At 58.6% G+C, this 22732-nt stretch overlaps 2 protein-coding genes across 7 annotated transcripts in view; both read right to left on the bottom strand.

Annotated features, from left to right (window-relative positions):
- The window catches only part of CAPN5 (calpain 5), a 49271-nt gene extending 46516 nt beyond the window's left edge, over positions 1-2755 (bottom strand). The window contains exon 1 of one of the 4 annotated variants that reach the window (XM_089311633.1): positions 2593-2755. The gene's annotated coding sequence lies outside the window, so the exon portion shown is untranslated. The other 3 variants (XM_008263663.5, XM_008263675.5, XM_089311628.1) reach the window with 3 other exon arrangements.
- Positions 2756-16004: 13249 nt separating this feature from the next.
- Positions 16005-22732, bottom strand: B3GNT6 (UDP-GlcNAc:betaGal beta-1,3-N-acetylglucosaminyltransferase 6). 3 transcript variants are annotated; one of them, XM_070075728.2, is made up of 2 exons: positions 22552-22671; positions 16005-17304 (listed from the first exon to the last, which is right to left on the bottom strand). In XM_070075728.2, the coding sequence occupies exon 2, from the start codon at positions 17302-17304 to the stop codon at positions 16159-16161; it is 1146 nt and encodes a 381-aa protein (XP_069931829.2). In that variant the 5' UTR covers positions 22552-22671; the 3' UTR covers positions 16005-16158. The 3 variants fall into 3 exon arrangements, 2 of the variants coding, with proteins under 2 accessions (XP_069931829.2, XP_089187530.1); XM_089331404.1 differs by lacking the exon at positions 22552-22671 and adding an exon at positions 17592-17721 and having other exon boundaries at positions 16005-17284; XR_016232986.1 differs by having other exon boundaries at positions 17146-17284; positions 22552-22732.

Here is a 22732-nt window from a genome sequence, read left to right as displayed (position 1 = left end):
TTGCTTTTAGTAAGCGGCGAAAGGCAAGGCCTAAGGCCAAAGGGAAGTCAGTGGCCCAGCCTGCGCGGCAGGGAGGCAACCCCTGGGCGGCACCAGCGGCCCGGAGAAGAGGCTGTGGTGCTGGGGGCCTCGAAGGCCAAGCTCAGAGGCCCCACGGGCCAAGCAGCGTTCTGAGCGAGGAGGCCGAAGAGGCCTCTGGGAAGTCAGGGACAGCTAGGAGAGGCTGCAGAGGGGCTCACACACTTGGGCAGCTGGGGGAGGAGACAGCACAGGGGCGAGGGAGATGCCAGGGCGCGGGGTGGGTTCAGCACGAGGACAGGGTACAGACCTTGCCCTCGGCGGCTGTGGGAGCACAGGGCCTGCTGCTGAGCCTCAGAAAGACCTGCGCTGAGGTGCTCCGGGCCGCCTAGGCCCTGCCTCTGCCCGAGGGACAGGAGCCCTTGGGGAAGCCAGGCAGACTGGAGGACCCCTGTGCCAGGGTACTGCAGGGGTCAGCGGTTCCCTTGCTCACCAAAGCCAACAGGGGCTTCCGTGTCAACAGGAGAGAGCCCCCCTTCCATTCGCCCTTTCCCCTAAGTGAGCCCCTCCTGCCTTGGCGAGTGATGCCCAAGGCTCATCACTACTGCTAATAATAATTACTGCTAATGACGGCGGCCACCAAGCACCGTGTACTTGCAGGAACACTTCTACTGACAAGACCTAAACTCGGTCATCAGACCTAACCTAATCACACTAGCCCCCAAATCCCAGAGATTCAGCCCCATCCCACACAGCAGGAAACAGACAACACAGAAGTTCACTGCCTCAGGGTCACAGGCATATGGGGAGGGATTGAGCCAGTCTTAAGGAAAAAGAGATCCCACAGATAGGAGGGGTGCTGGAGAGAGGTCGCTCTGAGTCCCAGGGTTCCTGGAAGCCTCAGGGCTGTCTTGACAGCCTACAGGGCAAGTAGGGGCAGAGGAAGTCAGAGACAGCCCCGCTCAGAGCAGGGTTCCAGATGCCCTCCACCCAAAGCCCGCAGGCCTCTCACAACGGTGCCTATCCTCACCTTCCAGCTTCCCCAAGACCTGCTCCATCCCCAGCTGCACCCCCATCTACCCTCCCCAGCACTGGGGCTCTGCACAGTCCCCGGCACCTGCCACCCATCCCACCCTTGCTGCGAGCACTCCCATCAGTCCCCACCTCCCCTGCTAAGCCCTAGCCTTGGCCAGGGTTCTGGGGAGGGGAGGAGAGGCCAAGGGGCGCCTCTCCCTAGCAGAACCTTCTCCTCAATGGCCTGGACGGCAACTCCCCATTTACAGCAGCCAACGCGCTCCTCCTCGGAGCCGCAGCTGGTCTATGCAACCCCCAGGCACTGGACCAGCATTCAAGTTCACAGCTCCAAGCCTCCGCCCCAGCTGTTTCCTGGCTTCCAGTGGCCAGCCCTTGCTCTTCTGCTTGGTGAACTTCTCCCAGATCCTGCTCTGATGAGGCGGCGAGTGACCCAGTGCCCCCAGCCCCCAGGGGCTTATCTGTTCATACACCTGCCTAAGTGGTGAGAAGTGGCGCTCACTCCTCAGGCAACAGACCCTGCCTGAGTGGCCCTTGGTGCGGGGCACTCAGTCCTCGCCTGGCACGCAGTTGAGCCCACCCCGCTCCACCCAGCACTGAGTAGCCAGGCACTCAAACTGCACCCCAGGACTCACCCGGGCATATCAGCCCTTGCAGAGCACAGGGGGCCCCCGCCCCATCCCAGGCCCCACACCTCTCTGAGCACCGAGCGGCCCCGGGCAGGGCTCCTCCAGCAGTCTGTGCACAAAGGACATTCTGGCTTGAGCCAGGTGGACGTGAATGCAAATTCTACCTCCCTAGTCCAGAGAGGGCAGCCGCTCCACTCCTCGGAGCCCCTCCCCTGGCTGCCAGGGCTCTGCCCCGGAATCCCACCGCAAGGGGCGAAGCCAAGAGAGAATCTGGCACCTGTTAATGATCGTCGCCCCTAGACGGGTGCCCTCAGCACCCCCTCCCCCGACCCTGGGGCGTGGAGAAGGACCAAGGATGGGAACAGCGGGGATCCATCCTCTCCCCCTCGCGGCCACACACCCGGGCGCGCACCCGGCAGGCAGGAGGAAAGGCCCCCAGGCAACCCGTGGAGAATGGCAGCCAGGGAAAGCCGCTCGGACAGCAAGGGCCTCGGCCGCCCCCTCCCCAAGCCCGGGGCGCCGGGAGGACCACCAGACGGGACTGGGGAATTGAACGGGTGCTGGGAGTCAGAGGGGGAAACTGGAAGGGGGACTTGCAGGGAGGAGGGGAGAAGCAGGCGAGCCCCAGGTGTCCAGCACGCCCAGGCGTCTACACTCGGAAAACGACTCCGGAACCCCCAGGAGGACTTAGGGAAAGGACCCTCGCCTCTGGGGCGGGGTGAGGACTAGAGGACCCCGCCCCCACCTCACCCCCGGGCCCCAGGCCGGCGCTCACCTCCCCGGCCCCGGACCCGCGGGGCGTGCAGCCCCCTCCCGGCTCCGCGCTCCGCGTGGCCGCGCGTCCGGCACACACCCCTGAAACGCGCACAGCACGCGCGCCCGCACACGCCTTCCTCCGCGCCGCGCCTCCTACCTGCCGCGCCGCGGCGGGCGAGCTGGACCCGGGGTGCCGTGCAAGGCGCGCGCTGGCGCGGAGGCTGCACCGGCCCGAGATGTAGCCGGGGCCGGCCTGGGGCGGCGGCTCGAGCTCAGACTCCCGGGGTTCCGCCGCCTGGACCCCGCCCCCTCCCGCGGCCTCCGCCCCTTTGGGGCCAGGGGCGTGGCCTCGGTGGAGCGGACGGGCCGGGCGGTGCGCATGCGGGCTGGCGCAGCACAGGAGACCGGGCAAGGCACCCGGCGGCGGCGGGGGCCGGGTGCGAGCAGCGAGGGCTTCCCCAGAACGCTCGCGGCGACGGGGGCCGCCCTCCCGCCAGCCTGCGCGTCCATCCCCGGGGTGCTGGGTGCAGGAGGGGAGCCTAGGCCCCGTGAGACGCAGAGGGCCCCTGTCAGCTGGGGAAGGCTGGCTCGGTGCCCGAACAGCACGCAGCACTCACCCCGGGTGACCCTGGGCTGTGACGGCCTGCATCCGGGGCTCCTGATCGGCTGTGGACTGACTCCCGGAACGTCCTGCAAAGGCCCTGAGCCTCGCTGCTCAGTCCGTGCAGTGAGGGGCTGTCCTCCCCACCCACAGTTCGGAGCTCCAGGGATGCCCCAGCCTGGCGCACAGTAGGGCCTCAGGCATCAGGCAGCCCGGCAGACGCCCCTTCGGTCATCCAGGGATCCGGTCAGCCCACTCTGCACATGGAGAAACTGCGGCCCACTCCTGCGCTTCCCGGCTCTCAGTCTCGGTTCGTGATCTCACCTCTCACCGACCTCTCAGTCACCCAGACCTCTGCCTCTCCGCGAGGCCTCCTAAGCGTCCACCAAGTGTAGCTGCAGTGGCTCCACCCCCTGAGCAGCACTGCAGTCTGCACCCCAGGGCCGCTACCCCAGCCACTGCCCACTGCCCGGCAGCTGCTCCCCGCTCAGTTCAGGAGCTGCACCGCCAGCCCCCACCCAGGGTCCTGCTGATCTGCAGCTGTCTGGAAGGCTCTTCCATCCCTCTGGCTTGCCGTAGTGCTGAGAAGGGCACCTGCCCCCAGAACAGAACCAGGCAGGCCTCCTAGAACGCTGGGAATGGGAGGGCCTGTCTGTGGCAGTTCCGCTTCTTCCATGCAGGAGGCCTGGAGGGACAGGGACATGTCTGGAGCACCCAGCCTAGCGGGGGAGGGGAGGAGGGGCTCAGACAGCCAAGAAGGGCCGGTCCTGCCCAACAGGTTTGCCCAACAGGTGGGGCCCTGATGGTGCTGTGGCCCCAGGACCTTACTGCCTGGTTTTCATAAGCTGAGTCATCTAATGGAGCCAGGATGGGGCTGGCAGTGGAGCTGCCTGGTGGTAACCCCATTTCACAGATGACAGCACTGAGCCTTGGGCGCTTGCCCCGGGCCACACAATTCATGGAGGGCAGGACTGGGATCCAAGCTGACTGTATTTTCTGTGCTCCCACAGGGGTCGGGAGGGATGCCAAGCCTTGGCTCGGCTCCCCCAGAACTGAACTGGATGCCCTTCCTGTACTTGGGAAAGCCTTGTCTCCCACCGCTGCCCCACCCCTCTTCCTCCTCCTCCCAGAGCCCGGAGGCAAAATCCCTGCTCCCAGCCAGAAAACCCCCATTGGCCCCTGCTCCTGGGGCCAACAGGATTTCCCAGGTGAAACTCACAATAATCCTATCTGTTGGAAGATCCCAGCAGAGCTAACTGGCAAGCTATTGTTTGAGAACCTTCCAGAAAGCTGCTCTCCTTGGCTCGGGGAGTGACCCCTCTTGGTGGCTCCCAGGCCTAGGTCTGGAGGCCCAGCAACTGTGCCCACCAGGTCCTACCGCACCCCCTCTCTGCAGGGAATGGTTGCTGAGAGAGCCACCCCAGTGGCTGGGCAATAGGAATGTCCCGCTGTACACCAGGCAGGTGCCATGGAAACAAAATGACCTTGGAGTTGCTCTCAGTCCCATCCTCCTCTGCAAACACTGCTTGTATTTGTTATTATCCTGCATGCTACTGACAACCAGCAAGAACTGGTGGGGTTTCTCCCAGGAGTGCAAGCTTGGTGTACTACCAGGAAACCCAGTAGATTTTTTTTTTTTTTTTTTTTTGACAGGCAGAGTAGACAGTGAGAGAGAGAGACAGAGAGAAAGGTCTTCCTTTGCCATTGGTTCACCCTCCAATGCCCGCCGCTGCCGGCGCGCTGTGGCTGGCGCACCGCGCTGAACTGAAGGCAGGAGCCAGGTGCTTATGCTGGCCTCCCATGGGGTGCAGGGCCCAAGCTCTTGGGCCATCCTCCACTGCACTCCCTGGCCACAGCAGAGAGCTGGACTGGAAGAGGGGCAACCGGGACAGAATCCGGCGCCCCGACCGGGACTAGAACTCTGTGTGCCGGCGCCGCAGGCGGAGGATTAGCCTAGTGAGCCGCGGCGCCAGCCAGTAATAGAATATTAATACCAGTTCCCACACTGCCGTAACAAAGGCCCACAGACAGAGACTTCCTGTCTCACAGGTATCAGCAGGACTGGTCCCTTGTGAAGACAGTGACCGAGAATCCATTCCGTGCTCGCTTCCGAGCTTGGGGTGGCCGCTGGTTCTTTGCCACCCGCTGGGTGGCAGAGGTGTCACCCAGTCTCCGCCTCTGACTTCACGGGGCACTCTCCTGGCGTCTCTGCTCCGAGTTCCCCCACACTGATGACCGCTTCTGCATTTAGTTCCCTCTGTAATGACCCTGTCTTCACAGGCAGTTACAACCTGAAGTACTGGGGAGACACGACGACGCAATTCCACCCCTAATCCGCTTATTCCAAGTTAACGAACCTAAGGGAGGAACGGCCCGATGTTCTCTATAAACGCTGAGAAAGCTGTAACAAGCCTTATTAGACAACATTTTGTTCCCTTAACTAAAACACCCGGGGCAGGGGGTGCACCTGGGAAGAAAGTTTGTTTCAGCTTGTAGTTTGGAGGTTCATACCCCAAGACCCCGAGTTCAGGCAGCCAGCGAGGGCAGAGCGCGGCGAGACCGGAAGCTGAGACAGGAAGTGCTCTCTGCCTAGGTAGCCAGGTCTACCCAGAGCCCGCCCGCCAGGCTTCCGTCTCAGCTCCGTAATCAGATGGAGACTCACCTTTACCCCGTTCACCTGTTAACCATTAAGTTACGACCTGGAGTTGTAGACGCCTGGGGAGCCAAATCCAGTTCAAACCATGCGAATACTTATGATCAGAGCACTCAGCGAGAAAGGACCGGAGGGAAACTCTCGAGGGGATAAAGCGCCGCCCTACAGCCCGTCTTGTTTAATCAAGCAGCACCAGGGTGTTTCCACGAAGGTTGAGAACAAGGCAGCTCGCCACCGCCACCTCCCACTGCTGTTCCCGTTGTTCCACGTTCTACCAGAGGCCTTAGCCAGTGCCATCACACAAGAGAATTCAATCGGAGGCCCAAGAGACGGCAGTCAGATGCTGCCTGGGGTGCCCATATCCTATATCAGAGTGCCTGGGATTGAGCCCTGGCTCTGCTTCCACTTCAGCTTCCTGCTAATGTGCCCCCTAGGCTAGACAACAGGTGATGGCTCAAGTACTGGGGTTCCTACTACCCACGAGGGAGGCCCAGATGGAGTCCTAGCTCAGCCTGGCCAGGTCCTGGCAATTAGAACAGGCATTTAGGGAGTGGACCAGTGGATAGAAGATCTCTCTCTTTCTTTCAAATAATAAACCTTAAAAGAATGGGTACAGAAGATATAAAACTGTCTCTATTTTCAGATGATATAATATTATAGTTGAAAAACCCCAGAACTAATTCAAATAGTAAAAGAGTTCAACGACATAGCAGGATAAAATTCAGTAGGTTTTATTTATAAGCCTGCAGGTCATAATGGAAGAGAATATCCCATTTACAGTAAGAACAAAAAAGATTAAATAGGAAGGAAGTGAGAAATAGGTAAAACCTATCCAAGGCAATTTAAAAAACACTCTTGAAAGACACTAGAGAAAAACAAACGGGAAGCAGTCCCCGCGTCCAGGAAGGATGAGTTGGCGCTATGTATGTGTCTGTTCTCGATGTTACCCTTTACATTCTAGGCAGTCCCAATAAAAATACCAGCAAGCTGTTTTACAAAGATATCTAAGCTGTTGGTAGAGTTCACATGGAAAAATAACTAGGCAAGAAAACACTGGAAAAGAAAAATCGCGAGAGCGAGCTGTTTTATCATTCAAAAAATACAAGATGTGATTCAAAATGGGGAGGTTCTGGCGCATGAAGAGACTAACTGAACAGACTAGAAGATTCCGAATCTGGCTCAAGTGCATTCCTACCCCAGAGAATTGGGACGCCACCTTTGTTACCCACTGAAGAAGGACTTTGTAATAAATGGTGCTGAAACAACTGGGTAGCCATGTGAGAAAAGATAAAATTGGACCCACATGTTGCAGCCCAAAGAACAAACTCTGTATGGATTAGAGATCCAAGTATAAAACACAAAGGCACGAATCTTAGCTCCGGCTACCAGAACACGAAGCCAGGAGTGGGATGCCTTATGAACAACCTTCACTGCTTCCCCCGGTTCTGGCGGCCAGGAGTCCCAGGTCGGGTGTGGGTTCTGGTGAGGGCTCCCTTCCAGGCTGCAGAGGCCGACTTCTCATCCATCCTCACACAGGACAGAGCCAGGGATCGCTCTAGCCTTCTCTTGGGAGAGCTCGGACTCCACTCACAAGGCCCCGCCTCCAAATCCCAGCACAGTGGGATTAATTTCAAAGCAGGAAGTTGGGGGCCAGGACACATCCAGCCCTACACACCCTACAAGGAGCAGAAGAAAACATGAATGGGTTCTTCACCTTGGATGTTGAGAAAGATTTCATTTTTACGAAGACTGGTTTATTTGAAAGGCAGAGTTACAAGATCTCCCATCTGCGGGTTCACTCCCCAAATGTCTGTGCCAAAACCAGGCACTCCATCCGGCTTTCCCATGCAGTGGCAGGGGCCCAAGCTCTCGGGCATCAGTGTTGCAGGAGTGGTGGAGGAGGAGTCCGCGTTGCCAGGCCTCGGCTCAGCGACCCAGAGCTGCGGCAGGCTCCTCTTTCCGGGACAGCAGCTCCTGTGCTGCGGTGCTGTGTTGCGGCTGGGTCACGGCTCCTGGTGTGCAGTCTTCCAGGTTGCTGCTGCTTTTCTCTGTCGGCTTCTCTGTCTTGTGACCGTGGAGAAGGAGACACAGAGGACGGGAGGAGGAAGCAAAGCGAAGGACGTTTGTTGAAGGAAGCAGAGAAGGTTCTGCGGCAGCCAGGAGGGCCTGCCCAGCCCAGGCTGCCTGCTCCAGGGCGCTGCTTACTCCAGATTGCCTCTCAAGCCTGCTGCCTTGGTCTTTTCTGGGCTTCTAAAGCGGCAAGTACTCTCTGATCCACGGAGGTGCATGCTAATGAGGATTCTACCTGAGCCAATCAGGGAACGGACGTGTAATTTGCACAGAAGTTCACAGGTCCTTGCTGCACAAGCGACAACACCTGAAAATGCCACTATAGGCGTTTCTCCCTTCTCCCTCACCCCAGGGCTCCTGGAGAGTCTGTCACGTTTTGCTTCCTTTCCAGGGTTCCCTGGCGTCCCTGACATTAGCAGGGAGCTGAATCAGAAGTGGAGTAGCCAGAACTCCTGTTGGCACTCTTATGGGATGCCGGTGCCACAGTCGCAGCTTAACCCTCTGTCCCACAACGCCAGCCCCAGGAAAGATTTTGAAGCTGTGGTTCAAACTAGAGAAGCAGTAAAAGAAAAGAATGAGAAATTTGATGACATAAAAAAATCATTCACCATGGTAAACAAAGTCAACGAGTAACTGAAAAAGCGGAAAAAATACTCCCCATGCATCCCACAAAAGGTGGGTATTCCCGATCTATAAGCAACTCCTACAGAGGAGGAAGCCCCAAAATCCAGTAATAAGATGAGGTCAGATTCAGAACAGACGATTCACCAAATGTGTGGGGGAAAAGGCCCAAGAAATCTGCGCACAGCGAAGTACAACCCCAGTGGGTGCCATTTCTCACCTAGCAGGCTGGCAGAAAAGGAGGCGCGTCCTAGCACAGTCTGTAGGCAGCACTGGGGCGGAATGGCTCTCCCGGGCATGGCCGTGGGAGGCACATGGACACCATCCTGGCCACAGAACCTAACACAGCCGCATGGACATCAGCCCCTCCCTGCCAGTCCACATCCAGGAATCCCCCGCCAGGCGCTTCGCTTCCAGCAGTGTGAAAACACATATGCAAGAGGTCTTTTTAAATTGAAATGTTAAGGAAAAATCTTTCTCTATTTGAGAGAGAGAGAGAGAGAGAGAGAGAGAGAGAGAGAGAGAGAGAGAGAGAGAGAAAGATCCTATTTTTTTGCCCGAGGTCTGAAGCCAGGTCTCCCACGTCGGGGGCCGACAGCCAACTGCCCGAGCCATCACCTGCGGCCTCCCAGGGAGGGTCTGCATCAATAGGAAGCCGAAATCAGGAAGCAGTGCCCGAAACACCTGGGCATCTGATACAGGCTGCAGGCTCCCCAGTGGGGCCCTAACCATAGGCTGCAAAAGATCAGGAGCAATCGAAACACCTGTTTGTGGAGGAGCAGTTGAGGGAACTATAGTAGGCAGGGCAGTACTATGCCAACTGAGAAGAAAGGCCTCAGAATGTATCGTGTACGAATCCCAGCCGCACCCCCACCCCGCCTTCAGGACTGGGTCCTGCAGCACCACCCACTCTCCCCGCCACTCCCCCATCTGGCCGCCCACACGGCACCCAGCCCTGCCCACCCAGCGCTGGTCACCTCTTCACTTCTCCACCTCCCTGTCCCCTCCACTCCTTTCTCTGCCAGGCTGGGCTCCCCCGTGCCCACCTGCCCCTGAGACGGGCGGCCAGTCCCTGGCTCTGCTGCTGGGCCCTGGAGGCAGGAGTAGCAGTCCAGGACTACAGTGGCGAGCTGACATCACCTCGGTCCCCCAGGGCATCAGAATCAATCTTGGGGAAAGGCTGCCATCCGCAGGGAAAGCTACACTGCCGGAGTTGTTTGTCTTTCCAAGGCCGGCTGGGCTGGGCTGGGCCGGGCCAGGGCGGAGCGGGGCGGGGCGGAAGAGGCCTGCACCCAGATGGTGAACAAGCTTCCCCGGAGCACAGGGCTCCACCGAGGTGGCTTCCCCTGCAGCTGCCTGCTGCTGGCCCAATGGGCTCATGAGGCTTCGGCAGCTCACAGCCAGGCCTGCACAGGGCGCACCTACTGTGCGACAACATCGGGCCCCGAAGGCCACCTTTTAAAAAATGACATCTCAGGGTGCGCTGGGTTAAGCCGCTGCTTGCCTAGCTGGCATCCCATATTGGATTTTAGTCCTGGCTGCTCCACTTCTGATCCAGCTCCCTGCGAATGCACCTGGGAAAGTGGCAAATGATGGTCCAAGTACTTGGGCCCCTGCCACTCTCTCCCTCTCTCTCTCTCTCTCTCTCTCTCTCCCCCCCCTCCCTCTCCCTCTCCCTCTCCCTCTCCCTACCTACCCTCCTCCCCTCTCACTCTCTCTGTGGCTCTACCTTTCAAATAAATAAAATAGAGCTGTATAAAGTGACATTCTGAGCTGTTGTGCCCGGCGTGAAGAAACGCTGTTGGTCTTTCCTGAGGGTCTTGAATCTGCAGCCTTGCCCTGAGGGCTTTGTAGCTGCCGCTGCTGAACCACAGCCACAGTCAGATCTCCCACGGGAGCCGCTGCCTGAGCCGGAGCCGCTGCCTTCTGTGGTCTGCATTAGCAGGAAACTGGAGTGAAGCTGGAAGTCAAACCCTGGCACCCTGATGTAGGGTATGGGTGCCTTTACTCACCCATTCTATTTATATCTTTTTGGGGATTTTTTTTAAAGATTTAATTTATTTACTTGAAAGAAAGAGCCACAGAGAGAAAGGGAGACAGAGACAGAGAGGGAAAAAGGGAGAAAGAGAGGTCTTCTATCCACTGGTTCACTCATCAAATGGCCACGATGGCCAGGGCTGGGCCAGGCTGAAGCCAGGAGCTTCTTCTGGGTCTGCCACATGGGTGCAGGGACCATCTTCTACTGCTTTCCCAGGCCAAGCAGAGAGCTGGGTTGGAAGTGGAGCAGCTGGGACTTGAACTGATGCCCATATGGGATGTTGGCACTGCAGGCAGGAGCTTTACCCGCTACGCCACAGCACTGGTCCCTGACTTTTTCTTGGATTTCAGATTCTGAGTTTACTGCATGACCCATTCATGGATCTCACGTCACAGTTTGGAAACTGCTACTCAAGTCTGGGCCTGCTGGTCCCCGACATGTGCCCTGATGGCACCTTGCACAGCCCGGGCAGGCTGAGGGTGTGAGAGGGGCCTAAGGAGAACAAAGCACCCCCACCCAGGAAAGAACTGCAGCAGCCCCTCGCAGCCTTGGAAGCAGTCCACTACTTTTTTTTTTTTTTTTTTGAGATTTTATTTATTTATTTGAGAGTCAGAGTTACAGAGAGAGGGAGAGATAAAGATTTTTCATTCCCTGGTTCACTCCCTAAATAGCTGCAAAGGCCAGAGCAGGGCTGGTCCGAAGCCAGTAGCTTCCTCTGAGAGTCCATTCTGCCAGATGCCCTAGCCCACGAAACATTGCTACCTCACCTCCCACTGCGGTCTCCCTCTGCATTCTTCCTCATTTGAGGACGAGAACCTCTGTCCCAGTGACCTCTGCGAACACAAGCACACTCAAGTGTGACTCAGGGTCCCACAGGCCACCCCACCCCAGGGCGGTCGCTGGGCTCCCAGCTTGGCCTTGGGCCTGCTTTGTGATGCTGGACTGGCCTCTGCCCCTCTCTGGGCCCTCTTGCTCCTTGCAGGGAGCCAGGATGAACAGCACTGAGGGCCCTGCAGGGCCTTGGACTTCCTTTCTCTCCATGCCATCGTTTGATATTTCTCAGGGGCTTGGGGCGGGGGTGGGTGTGGCCCCAGGCTGGGGGAAACTGAGGCAGGACTTCACCTTTGAGATCCACCCTCCACTCTGCCTGGCCCGTCCCACCTCTCTGTGTGGCTGAGATGGGTGGGGGCCGGGAGGCCAGAGCAGAGATGTGGCTGGTTTATCCCTGGGTGTGCCTTCTATTTTTAGTATGTTTTTATTGAAATTTGCACGCTGGGAACACCCATGAGTGCCCCAGTGATGTCACAGCCACGCAGCGCCCTGCAGCCTGGTGTCACGGCCTGAGGCGGTGGCCTTTGCACTGGGGAGGTGGCCGGGGAAGCTGTCATCGCCCAGGGCTGGTGGGTGGGGGGCCTGGGCCCTCATTCCTCGATGCCCAGGAGACTGTGACTGTGGGCGGGCCACTCCCTCTGCGGCTCTCAGTCTCCTCATCTGTCAGAAGGGTGGCGGCGCCTGTTTTCTGGTAGTGGTGAGGATCCAAGGAAGTCGGGGCTCAGGAGTCCTTTCTAACACCTATCTCGCCACATTAATTTGCATATTTTAAAATCTATTCCATTTTTTTAATTCTTAAAGATTTATTCATTTGGAAGGCAAAATTACACACACACACACACAGATCTTCTGTCTGTTGGTTCACTCCTAAAGTGGCCCCAACAGCCCGGGCTGGGCCAGGCCAAAGCCAGGAGCCAGGAGCTTCATCTGGGTCTCCCACGTGGCTGCGGGGGCCCAAGCACTTGGGCCATCTTCTGCTGCTTTCCCAGGCACGTCAGCAGGGAGCTGGGTCAGAAGTGGAGCAGCTGGGACTTGAAGCAGCGCTCGTATGGGATGGCGCTGTTGCAGGTGGTGGCTTAACCTGCTACACCCCTCTGGCCCCAAAATATGTTTCAAATTTTAAAATTACTCTGTATCATGTTCTAGATTCGGTAGACTAAGTACCTTTTGTGCTTCTACCATAAGTTGTGCTTTTCAAATGGACTTTCCCCAGCTGCTTGTATAGGAATTAAATGGGGTTTGCGTTTGGGGCAGCAGTTAAGATGGTGCTCGGGACACCCCCCCACCCCCGTCATGAGCTGGCGGGCCTGGGTTTGAGTTCCCCTTGGGAAGCAGTGGTGATGGCTTAAGTACTCGGGTTCCTGCCACCCACGTGGGAGCTCCCGGCTCCTAGCCCAGCTCTGGGTGTTCTCAGGCATTTGGGGAGTGAATCAGCAGACGGGAGATATCTTTTCCTATCTCCCTCTTTCTGCCTTTCAAACAAAAATAAATACAAATTTAAAAAGAAACTACACCGATTTTTGCGCATTGGTTATGTCTCTGGATAAGTTGGTACATTTTCTTGTTAATTTAACCGCTTATCTGCAGGCTCAGTTCTCGAAGAGGAGGACTGCCCCCTAGCGGGAAATCTGGGGACTTTTTATTCCGTCCAATAATTTGCACATCAAAATACTTGGGTTGTTCTTGGGTGTAACAGCCAGATCTCCTCGTGTCGTTACCTTTTATGATGCAATTAAGGCGTTACATTGACTTCGGAAAAGATGCGTGTGGGCTGACTACGTAATCTAGGAATTCCACTTCCGGATGGGGAGGGAGGCCCCGACGCGCTGGCAGCGGCCGTGAGCTCTTCCCCCTAGGTACCCTGTGTCTTGTCCGCTGAGCTCGCCAGCCCGGACTACGGGGAAGCCAGCGGTGGTGACCCGAGGGACCCGCCTATGAAGCCTCCCGGCTTTGTGGGCATCACGCGTGCTCTCCCGTACCCGAGACGCTCACACCTGGGTCGGACGCCGCGCCCCGCACCTGCGGCTCTGCACAGCGCACGAACGCACGGCGGTGGACCGCCCCCGCGTTCCGCGCGTCAGACCTCGCGGGCCCAAACCCCGGGTGCCGGGCCTTCCCTCTTCTTCCTCTGGCCACGCTGGCCTGCGGGTGTTTTTGTGTTCGGCTTCTGCGTCTCTGCTCGCGAGTGACACGGGTGCCCGGCTTCGCCCCGGGAAGGCTGGGTGTCAGAGCGCTGGCGGGGGCGCTGGGCTCCGCGGCTCATGCCAGCCCCAGTGTGCTAGCCGCCTCCTCCCCAATCGCCCACGCTAGGAGAGGGTCGGGGCAGGGGGCGGGTGGCCGACTAGACCTGGGGTTCACGGCGGGAACCCGGACGACGCGGGTCCTGTGCGGGGCGCGCCCCCTGGCGGCAGTGGGGCGCAGAGCGGACGAGAGTTGAAACAACCTCAGGTTCCCGGAGGGAGGGTGGAGGGACTGGACCTTGGTTCCCTGAGGGACATGCTGTGAATCAGACGGGGCTCCTCTGAGAGCAGCCAGGCTAGCTGGGGAGAAGCGGGGGCCAGAGAGGCCACAATAGGGGCAGGCTGAGCACCTGGCTCCAGCTCCTGATGCCAGCTTCCTGTTAACACAGAACCTGGGAAGCAAGGTAAAGGCTTAGTAGCTAATTGGGTCCCTGTCACTCGCAGGAAAGATTTGGATTGAGTTTTGGGCTTCTGGCGTTGGCCTGACCCAACCCCTCTGTCTCTGATAAAAATAAATGAGTAATTCAAAAGAGACAGGCACTGGGCTGCTAAGTGTGATGGTCTAGGTGTTTATGTTCCCCCAAACCTTGCTACAAGGGACTTCTAACCCTCAGGGTGGTGGGGTCCAGGGCAGAACCTCCCCATCCCCATCCCCCGTGAGCGGTCTGGCCCTTATCAAAGCAGCTGCCTCCACCATGGGGGGATGAAGAAGGCATGAGGAGCCGGCCCTCAGAATCCACGCTGCAACCTTGGCCTTGGACTTGGCCAGCCTCCGGAGCTGGGGGAGAGAAGTGTCTGTTGCTCATCAGCCATCCAGCCTGCGGCATTGTTGTCCCAGCCCGATCAGACCAAGGCTGCAGAGATAAAGGGTTGACAAAATCCCAGGCACGTTTATTTTGCTCAGGAGCTTGAGCCGACTATCCCAGCCGCAGCGCCCGGGCGGCTCGCCACCATGTGCACACGCCATAAACTTCTTGTTTCCTGACCTGCTGTAGGCCAGGGTTGTCGCCTGGGGATCAGTTTGCCCACAGGGCACATTTGGCAACACCTGCAGAGATTTCTGGTTGTCATGACACCAGGGTGTGACACTGGTGTCCAGGAGGAAGGGGACAGGGAGGTGGCTGCAGGCTGTACAGTGCACAGGGTGGCCCCACACAACAAGGGACGCCCTGGGCTGAACGATGGCAGTTGAGAGACCCTGCGCTGGGCCTGGACTGCTGTCCTCATCTGCAACACCAGAGCTGGGTCACGGGCCTGTGTGAGTGAGCACAGCCGGGCCAGGGCCACAAGCGGTCCTCATCATGTCACTCATGTCCACTGGAGAAAGTCTATCACATGGCCACACCGGGGGGGGGGTGCTGGCAGAGAGGCAGGTGTGTGCCCAGTGGAAGGTGCAGGGACTTGATGGGCAGATAGCCTCCCTGACCCTCACCGATATGAGAGACATGGACGGCGCTGGTGGCTGAGATGGGAGCTGACCCTGACTGGCCAGAGTCCCACAGCAGGAGGATGGGGTGGGGGGTGAGCAGCAGCTGGGTGGCAGGGGACTTCAGTGCTGGAATGTGGAGTCTCGCTTTTGTCCTGAGGGAGCCTCGGGCGCTTGGTCAGTCTCCCAACTCCCTACGCAGGCTCTTTCCTCCTGAGCACATCTTATCCACCTGCCAGGGCTGGGATTTGGGAAGCACATATTTCTGCCTTGCCTTTTGCTGTTGCCTGGACTTCCTACTTTGCCAGGGTGAAGGGCAGTGCTGGGGGTCAGGACCTCATGTGGCCCTCGGAGCCCCAGCCGCTGCCCTCCCGGCCGCCCAGTCACGGTCCTGCACAGAGACTCCAGCCACTCCTGCATACCCCAAACGATCGGCCTCTGCAGTCGCTCATCGGATGGCCCCAGATCCTAGCACAGTTCCCCCGTGGAGTGTGCCCCATTCCCCAGGCACAGCCCTGCAGAACCTCCCCGCCACAGACGCCCCCCCCCCACAGCACCCCCAGCCCCGGCTGGGTTCTCCAAGGGTGATGGATCTCGAGGTGCCGCCCCGATGAGGAGTCTGCTTGGCCCTTCAGGAGTGAGTGCTGGTGGGCGGGTGAAGAGCAGGTCCAAGAGCCTGCCAGCTTTGGTCAGGGCGCGGGTGGAGTGGACTACAGTGTGACCACATGTCCCTCGGACAGTCACTGCCCCAGGGGGGCCCCAGGTTTCCACGTGTGCAGGAAATGATGGAAGCGGCACTGGGCAGGTGACACTGATCCTGGCCTCCATACTTTCTATTTTCTTGCTCAGTTGCCCACAGTCCGTGAGCATGGGAGCCGGGTGCCGAGGAAGGCCTGTAGAATGCACGAACTCCTCCAGCCTCGTGGTCCCCGTTTAGCTACGCATTACACTCGCTGAGCACCTTCGCGGGGGCGGGAGGCACCGCCTACCTGTCTCAGGCCACCCCTGGCCAGCAATGTCAGAGCCTCCAAAGATGGGGCCCGGATGCAGGTGCCTTCCGCCCCGCCCCCACCCACCCTCCCACCCTCCCGGCCATTTCAACACGCACTCAAGGTTCAGAGGCCCCGGCTGAGCGACGAAGGTGCTGAGAGTAGGCGAGGTGCGTCCACAGCACGGAAAACCTGCCTCCCGTGTGGCGGCCACGAAGCGAGGCCAACCGTCGGCCCAGCGCCGCCCCGTGGCCTCAAGGGAGCCCGTGTCCCCGGCTGCAGCTCAGCGCGGGGCTGTGCAGCGCCTTCCACATGAGCAGCATCTCGTAGGGCGCGAAGCGGTGCACGATCAGCAGCTCGCGGTAAATGCAGGGGTCGAAGGAGCGCTGCTGGGTGCCGGGCAGCTGCACGCCGAAGGGCCGGATGCCCTCGTGGCCGCTGGGCGCCAGGCCGGCGCGCTGCAGACACATGCCCATGTAGGCGTCGTCGATGGGGAAGAGCGGCGTGTGGCGGGCCGCCGCGCGCAGGGCCCGGGCGGTGTGTCGCGACAGCAGGAAGCCGCCGCCGCTGCAGTACACCGGGTAGGCCGGCCCGGGGAAGAGCTGCGGCGGCACGAAGTACTTGCTCCAGCTTTCGCGGATGGGCACGGAGCCGTCCATGAGCTGCCCGGCGAAGAGGTGGCGGTCGGGCGCCTGCGTCTCCAGGAAGCGGAGCACGTTGGCCGTGTGCACGAACACGTCGTCGTCGCAGCTGAGCACGAAGCTCGCGTGCGCGCAGTGCTCCGCCAACCAGTCGAGCAGGTGCACGTGCTTGAGCGTGAGGTTGAGGAAGGTGTCGGCGAAGGCCCACTGCAGCACGTCGCTGAGCTCGCGCGCCTCCAGCGCCACCAGCTCGGCCAGCTGCGCCGCGCTCGCAGCTTCCTCGGCCGCCGGCGTGCCCAGCAGGAAGAGGCGGCGCACCTGCCGCCCGCCGTAGCTGCGCTCCTGCCCCCACGTGCGTCGGATGAGCTCACGCCGCTCGTAGTTGGCGGGCGACGACTTGACGGCCAGCAGCAGGAAGGCGCCGCGGCCGCCGGCGCACTTGGCCGGCGCGTCCCAGAGCAGCGGGAACTGGCGGCAGTGGCGGTAGCGCAGGAAGTCTTGGATGCGCGCCGGCAGCCCCTCGAAGCCGGCAGTGGTGTTGGCGGAGGCGTTGGCCACGCACGGGGGCGCTGCGTGGCGTGGCTGCGGTTGCACGGCGGCCGCAGTGGTGGGGGCGTGGTCAATCGGATCCTCCGGCTCCACCTCCCGCTGGGACCTCTGGGCTTGCTGGAGCGACAGGTGCAGCGCCAAGAGACCCACACCGAGCAGAAGGCAGGCCAGGGTCTGGGGTCTGGTGGACCTGCGGCAGGGAGAAGCCATCTGTTGTAGGGGGAGGTGGGGAGACTGAGTCCGAAGTGAGCCTGGAGTCGCGCGGGACGCCCCCTCCCCATCCCCCCACCCCCATCACGTCTGTCCTAGAACCCAGCCGCAGCGCCTTCTCAGCTCTGCTGTTCCAAGGTGAAAATGACAAAACATGGGCGCCATCGCCCAAGCGTCTTGGGGCTCCCCAGCCCGGAGCGTCCTCCTACCCCTCAGGTCTGAGTGTCGCTATCGCATTGACCCCTGACGACCCCTGGTGCTTTGGCACCCAGGCCGGGCAGACTCACCCCGCCCAGAGAGTCTCCATCTTCCTGCTCTCCCCACCGCAGTGAAGGGTCCCACCGACCACCAGTTGCGCCCACCACAAGCCCTTTTTCTCCCACCCTCCGTGGCTCCGTCTGCTCCCTCCTGTTGACCCAGCACCCTCCATCCCTCCTACCCACCCCTGGCCAGCCCGGATCCCCTCCCACCCGCCCGCTGGTGGCCACCAGAGCAGGGACGCAGGAGGCGGAGCATGGCTCTGACCACTCGGAATTCTGGAGTCACCCTTTAGGCCCGCACCCCCCCCCCCAACACGTGGGTTCAGATCCCGGGGGTGTTCTCATCTGGGACGCAGGGTCAGTGCCTGCTCTGCAGGTCTGCAGCGCGCATGTGCGGGGGACGCCCACAACATGGCGGCTTTGGAGTCCTTGTAGCTCAGAGGGCTGCATTTTGTTTAACCAAAGCTTAACTTCTGACTTTGTGACTAATCAGACTTATATTTAACTTTATAGACAAATAATCAGTGTTTGAGAATTTCAGAAATTGGCCTTGAGAAAGCCGGAGGAGGTTGTAAAGCAATCCGGTCTGGCCCAGGCAGCTGACGGACGACTGATTTACGACCACAGCCAGCCCATATCACCTGGCCAGAGGCCAGCTCGCAGGGGCCCCTGGCCTTTGTTCCCCTTTTACCTCCCCTTTCTGCTCTCTTTTAAATAAGTTTATTTCTTTGTTTCTATTAATGTGAAATAGTCTCTCTCTCACTCTCTTTCTCTCTCTCTCTCTCTCTCTCACACACACACACACACACACACTCACGCACACACACCCCTTTCGGTTCACCCCCCAAATGGGCAAGACTAAAGCCAGGAGCCAGGAACTCTATCTGGGTCTCCCATGTTAGTGGCGGGGACCCAAGGACTTGGCCCATCTGCTGCCTTCCCAGGCGCATTAGCAGGGAGCTGGACTGGGAGCAAACAGCTGAGACTCAGACCATCACTCGGATATGGGATGTCGGTATCCTGGGTGGCAGCATTAAGCCGCAACCCACCCCAGACTAGCCAGTTCTGACTTTTAAATATTTCATCAACTTGTGCGCTTCCATTCTCTCTACCAGCAGGTTAACCCAAACTAGCACCCCTGCTCAGATAATAGCTCTGCCCGCTCTTCCCACACGCCTGTGCTGTCAGCCCAGCCTTCCTTAGAGTAGCCGGGTGGCCTTGGGCCGTGTGGATTTGAGTACAATTCCCCTCGCTCTTGTCCTCGGCCTCCCCGTGACCCCTGCACAGCTCTGGACTTGGGCCCCCAGACCTCTGACTGTGGAACTTTCCCCGTGTTATTCCCCTGCCTGCACACTGACTTCCGTTTTTCTCCTGTTGTTTAAATCTTTAAATTCTGTGTTCCACAAACCTTTTAAAATATTATTATTTATTTTTCACTTTATTTGAAAAGCATACACATACACACACAGAAAAAGAAGAGAGAGAGAGAGAGAAAGAGGGAGAAACAGAAACAGAAACAGAGAGAGAGAGATTGATTGATCTATTGACTGACCCATTCCCCAATGCCTACAGGATCCTGGGCTGGGCCAGGCCGGAGCCAAGAGCCCGGAACTCCATCCGGATCTCCCTCATGGTTGGCAGGGAGCCAAGTGCTTGAGCCCTCACTTGCTGCCTCCCAGGATGTGCGTAGTAAGAAACTGGATGGAAAGTGGAAGAGGCCGGCACCACGGCTCAATAGGCTAATCTTCCACCTAGTGGTGCCCACACACCGGGTTCTAGTCCCGGTCGGGGTGCCGGATTCTGTCCCGGTTGCCCCTCTTCCAGGCCAGCTCTCTGCTGTGGCCAGGGAGTGCAGTGGAGGATGGCCCAAGTGCTTGGGCCCTGCACCCCATGGGAGACCAGGAGAAGTACCTGGCTCCTGCCATCGGATCAGCGCGATGCACTGGCCACAGCGCACTGGCCGTGGCAGCCATTGGAGGGTGAACCAACGGCAAAGGAAAACCTTTCTCTCTGTCTCTCTCTCTCTCACTGTCCACTCTGCCTGTCAAAAAAAAAAAAAAAAAGTGGAGGAGCCGGCACTTGAGCAGCCACTCCGATATGGGATGCAGATGTGCCAAGTGGGCCCCTAACTGCCGAGCCAAACACCCACCCCTTCTGTGCTTATGCACCCTCTGGGGCCACTTGCAAAGGCATAGTTGTGGCGCAGCTTTAACGTAACTCAGAGGGCCCAGGTCCCCTGTCATGGACAGTCGCAGGGCGGTACTCCTTCCCACGCTGGAAGCTCTGTGAGGGCAGGGAGCCCACCTGTGGTGGTCACAGTCACCTCCCCGGTGCCCTGCATGGGGTGGGAGGTAGCACAGCGGGGTGGGAAATGCTGGCTGCCCAGGTTCACATTCTACCTCTTGAGCAAGCTGATTTAAGCTCTTATGAGTTATTGTGAAGACTAAATGATAACGCATGAGGAGAACCCAGTGTGGTACTTGGTGCATAGGAGTGTCTAGTTAAATTTTGCTGTGAGGCTTATCAGAGTGCCAATAAATACTTGTTGAATGGCTGCATTTCCTGCGTATATGCCCCTTAAATATTTCTAGGTGGAGTGGTTTGTGCACAGAGAGGGCTAATCGGGTTGAGCTTGGCTCTAGTGCTGTGTGCTACTGTCCTTGCACAGTGTCGGGCACTGGGTGGGTACAAAGCAGGGGTGAGGCCAAGAATGGCAGCTTGCGCTAAAAATACAGGGGAGCCCTGACCCGAGGTGATGGAACAGGCATTGCTTAGCACTCAGACACAGAAGGTAGGGAGCAGGGCTGGTGGCTGATGCAGAGCTAAGGTGCCATTGGGGACACCTGCATCCCAAGGTCAGGGTGCATGGGTTTGAGGCTTGGCTCCGCTTCTGATTTCAGCTTCCTGCCAATGCGCACCCTGGTGAGCAGCAGGTGAGGGTTCAAGTAGATGGGTCTCTGCCACCCACCTGGGAGGCCTGGCTGGAGTTCCTGACCCCCAGCTTTGACCTAGGCCATCTCCAGCTGTTGTGGCCATTTGGGAGTGGAGCAGTGGATGGGACATCAGTCTGTCTCTCTGCTTCTCAAACCAATCAACGAACCAACCAACCAATAAAACAAGTGGGAGAACCTTGGAGACACATCAGTGTATCCACCGAGTACCTGGTAGAAATACCAGATACAAGTTCCCATTGTTCTTAATGCTGTGGCTTCAGGGTGTGGTGCACTGGGCGGGGAGGGAGGCGACGAGCGGTGTCCCTGTCTCCATCACTGTGTATCGCTGCACAGTCCTGGGGCTGGCACATTTAAGGCAGCCAAGACTCTTTGTGTTCCAATGAGTGAAAGAATAAGAAAATTGTATTTGGGATCTGAATAATGGGGTTTGAGTCCCAATTCCTTGCATGAGCTAGTTAACCTCCTAGGTTTGCATTGCTTCATCTGTAAAATTGAGTAGGTAACACTCATTTCTTTCTTTTTCTTTTACAGATACAGTTATACAGTGAGAGAGAGAAAGAGACAGAGAGAAAGGTCTTCCTTCCGTTGGTTAAACCCCAAATGGCCGCCACGGCTGGAGCTATGCTGATCCGAAGCCAGGAGCCAGGTGCTTCTCCTGGTCTCCCATGCGGGTGCAGGAGCACAAGCACTTGGGCCATCCTCCACTGCACTCCTGGGCCACAGCAGAGAGCTGGCCTGGAAGAGGAGCAACCGGGACTAGAACCCGGCGCCCATATGGGATGCCGGCACCGCAGGTGGAGGATTAACCAAGTGAGCCACAGCACCGGCCCCAAGTAACACTCATTTCTTAGTAGAATAAGAATTCTGTGAACACGGATGTGCTGGACAAATACTAGTTAAAAAAAAATTACAAAGCCTTCCTCCTCCTCTGCCCTTCTCCATCCCCCAAGCCATTTCTAGAAAGAAAAATTCTCTCAGCCTTAACCAATCTTGTTTCAAGGAAACTTGCCTTCACTTTGATAATGCTGATCCAGGAACCTGGGTCGGCCAACTTTTGAAACAGGTGTGGGCCAGGCCCTGCTCCGGAGGGTGGCGCTGGCTCCTCTCTGTTTCTGGCTGCTGTGCTGGGCAGCCTGAGGGCTGTGCCGTGTCAGGAGCTGTGGGTGTCATCTCTGGTTCTGTTCTGGGTGTCCCCTTTGCTCAGAGCACTCCTCCAGCAGGAGCTCTGGGCTCCTGCACCTTAGCTTCCCGGGCACTGTGGGTTCCAAGCCCAGGACTCGGCTCAAGCACCACCTCCTGCAGGTCCACCTCCTGGTAAGTCCAGGTCAGCAGGACCTGTGCCCTTGCCACTGCTGCGGCTGCTGACCACAGTGCTGATGAAAGAGGACTGAGCTGCCAGGCTGTGGGCCCTTCTGACTTACTCGTGGGGCCTTGGGCAAGTTACTTACCCCAGCGTCTGGGGATTAGGTGAGATAGCTCCTGCGAGGCACGGAGAACTATGCCTGGCGTGGAGTCTGCTCGGTGCTAAGAGCAGCCACCGGCTGAACGGGGAAATGTGGATGGAGTGGACCTTGTCTGTGGGTGGGTCTGGGTCCCTCGGGCCTTCTGCGTGGTGGAACAGGTGCCTGCGTGGTCCTCCCCCCACGGCTGCTTCCCACAGCGCATTGCTATGCACTCTGCCGGGAATGCCCCCTCCACCCTGCCCCATCTCGTCCCAGGACCCAGGAACTCTGGTTCTTCCCGTCTCTGGTTTGATGTCTGGATGGCTGGAACGCAGATGCCTGGGTACCCGCCGCCCCCTGCCACCCAGGGTATCCCCGGAGGGCTGTGCACAGCAGACAAGGGCAGGCAAAGGATCTTTTTATTGCCTGTCAGACCCTGACGGGAAACCCTCGCCTCAGGGGGCCGCCCTGGACAGGAGCTTGTGTCCTGCTTCCTTTGCCCTTGGCCTCCAGCTGGTTCTTGGGTGGCGCTCTAAGGAGGGGGAAAATGCACCTGCTTCCCACTAGGAAGAGCCCACACCCCCGTCTTACCTTGCGTGTCGGAGAAGTGGACAGGAATCATCCCAGACTGGGAGCAACCTTTAACCCCCTTGTTTCTCACTCTGAAGTCCCACCCCCAGGACTGTGGCTGAGTTCATTATTCTTGCATTTGACCAATCCATAACATCACTCCTCCTCCTTGGGGGTAGGGAGCAGAGGGGGAGGGCGGCCA

The sequence above is a fragment of the Oryctolagus cuniculus genome, chromosome 1 (assembly GCF_051225735.1).
Source record: "Oryctolagus cuniculus isolate XC-2025 breed Fujian yellow rabbit chromosome 1, ASM5122573v1, whole genome shotgun sequence".
NCBI lineage: Eukaryota > Metazoa > Chordata > Mammalia > Lagomorpha > Leporidae > Oryctolagus > Oryctolagus cuniculus.
The sequence above is the reverse complement of the archived record's forward strand: the minus strand, read 5'-3'. Positions and strand labels throughout refer to the sequence as shown.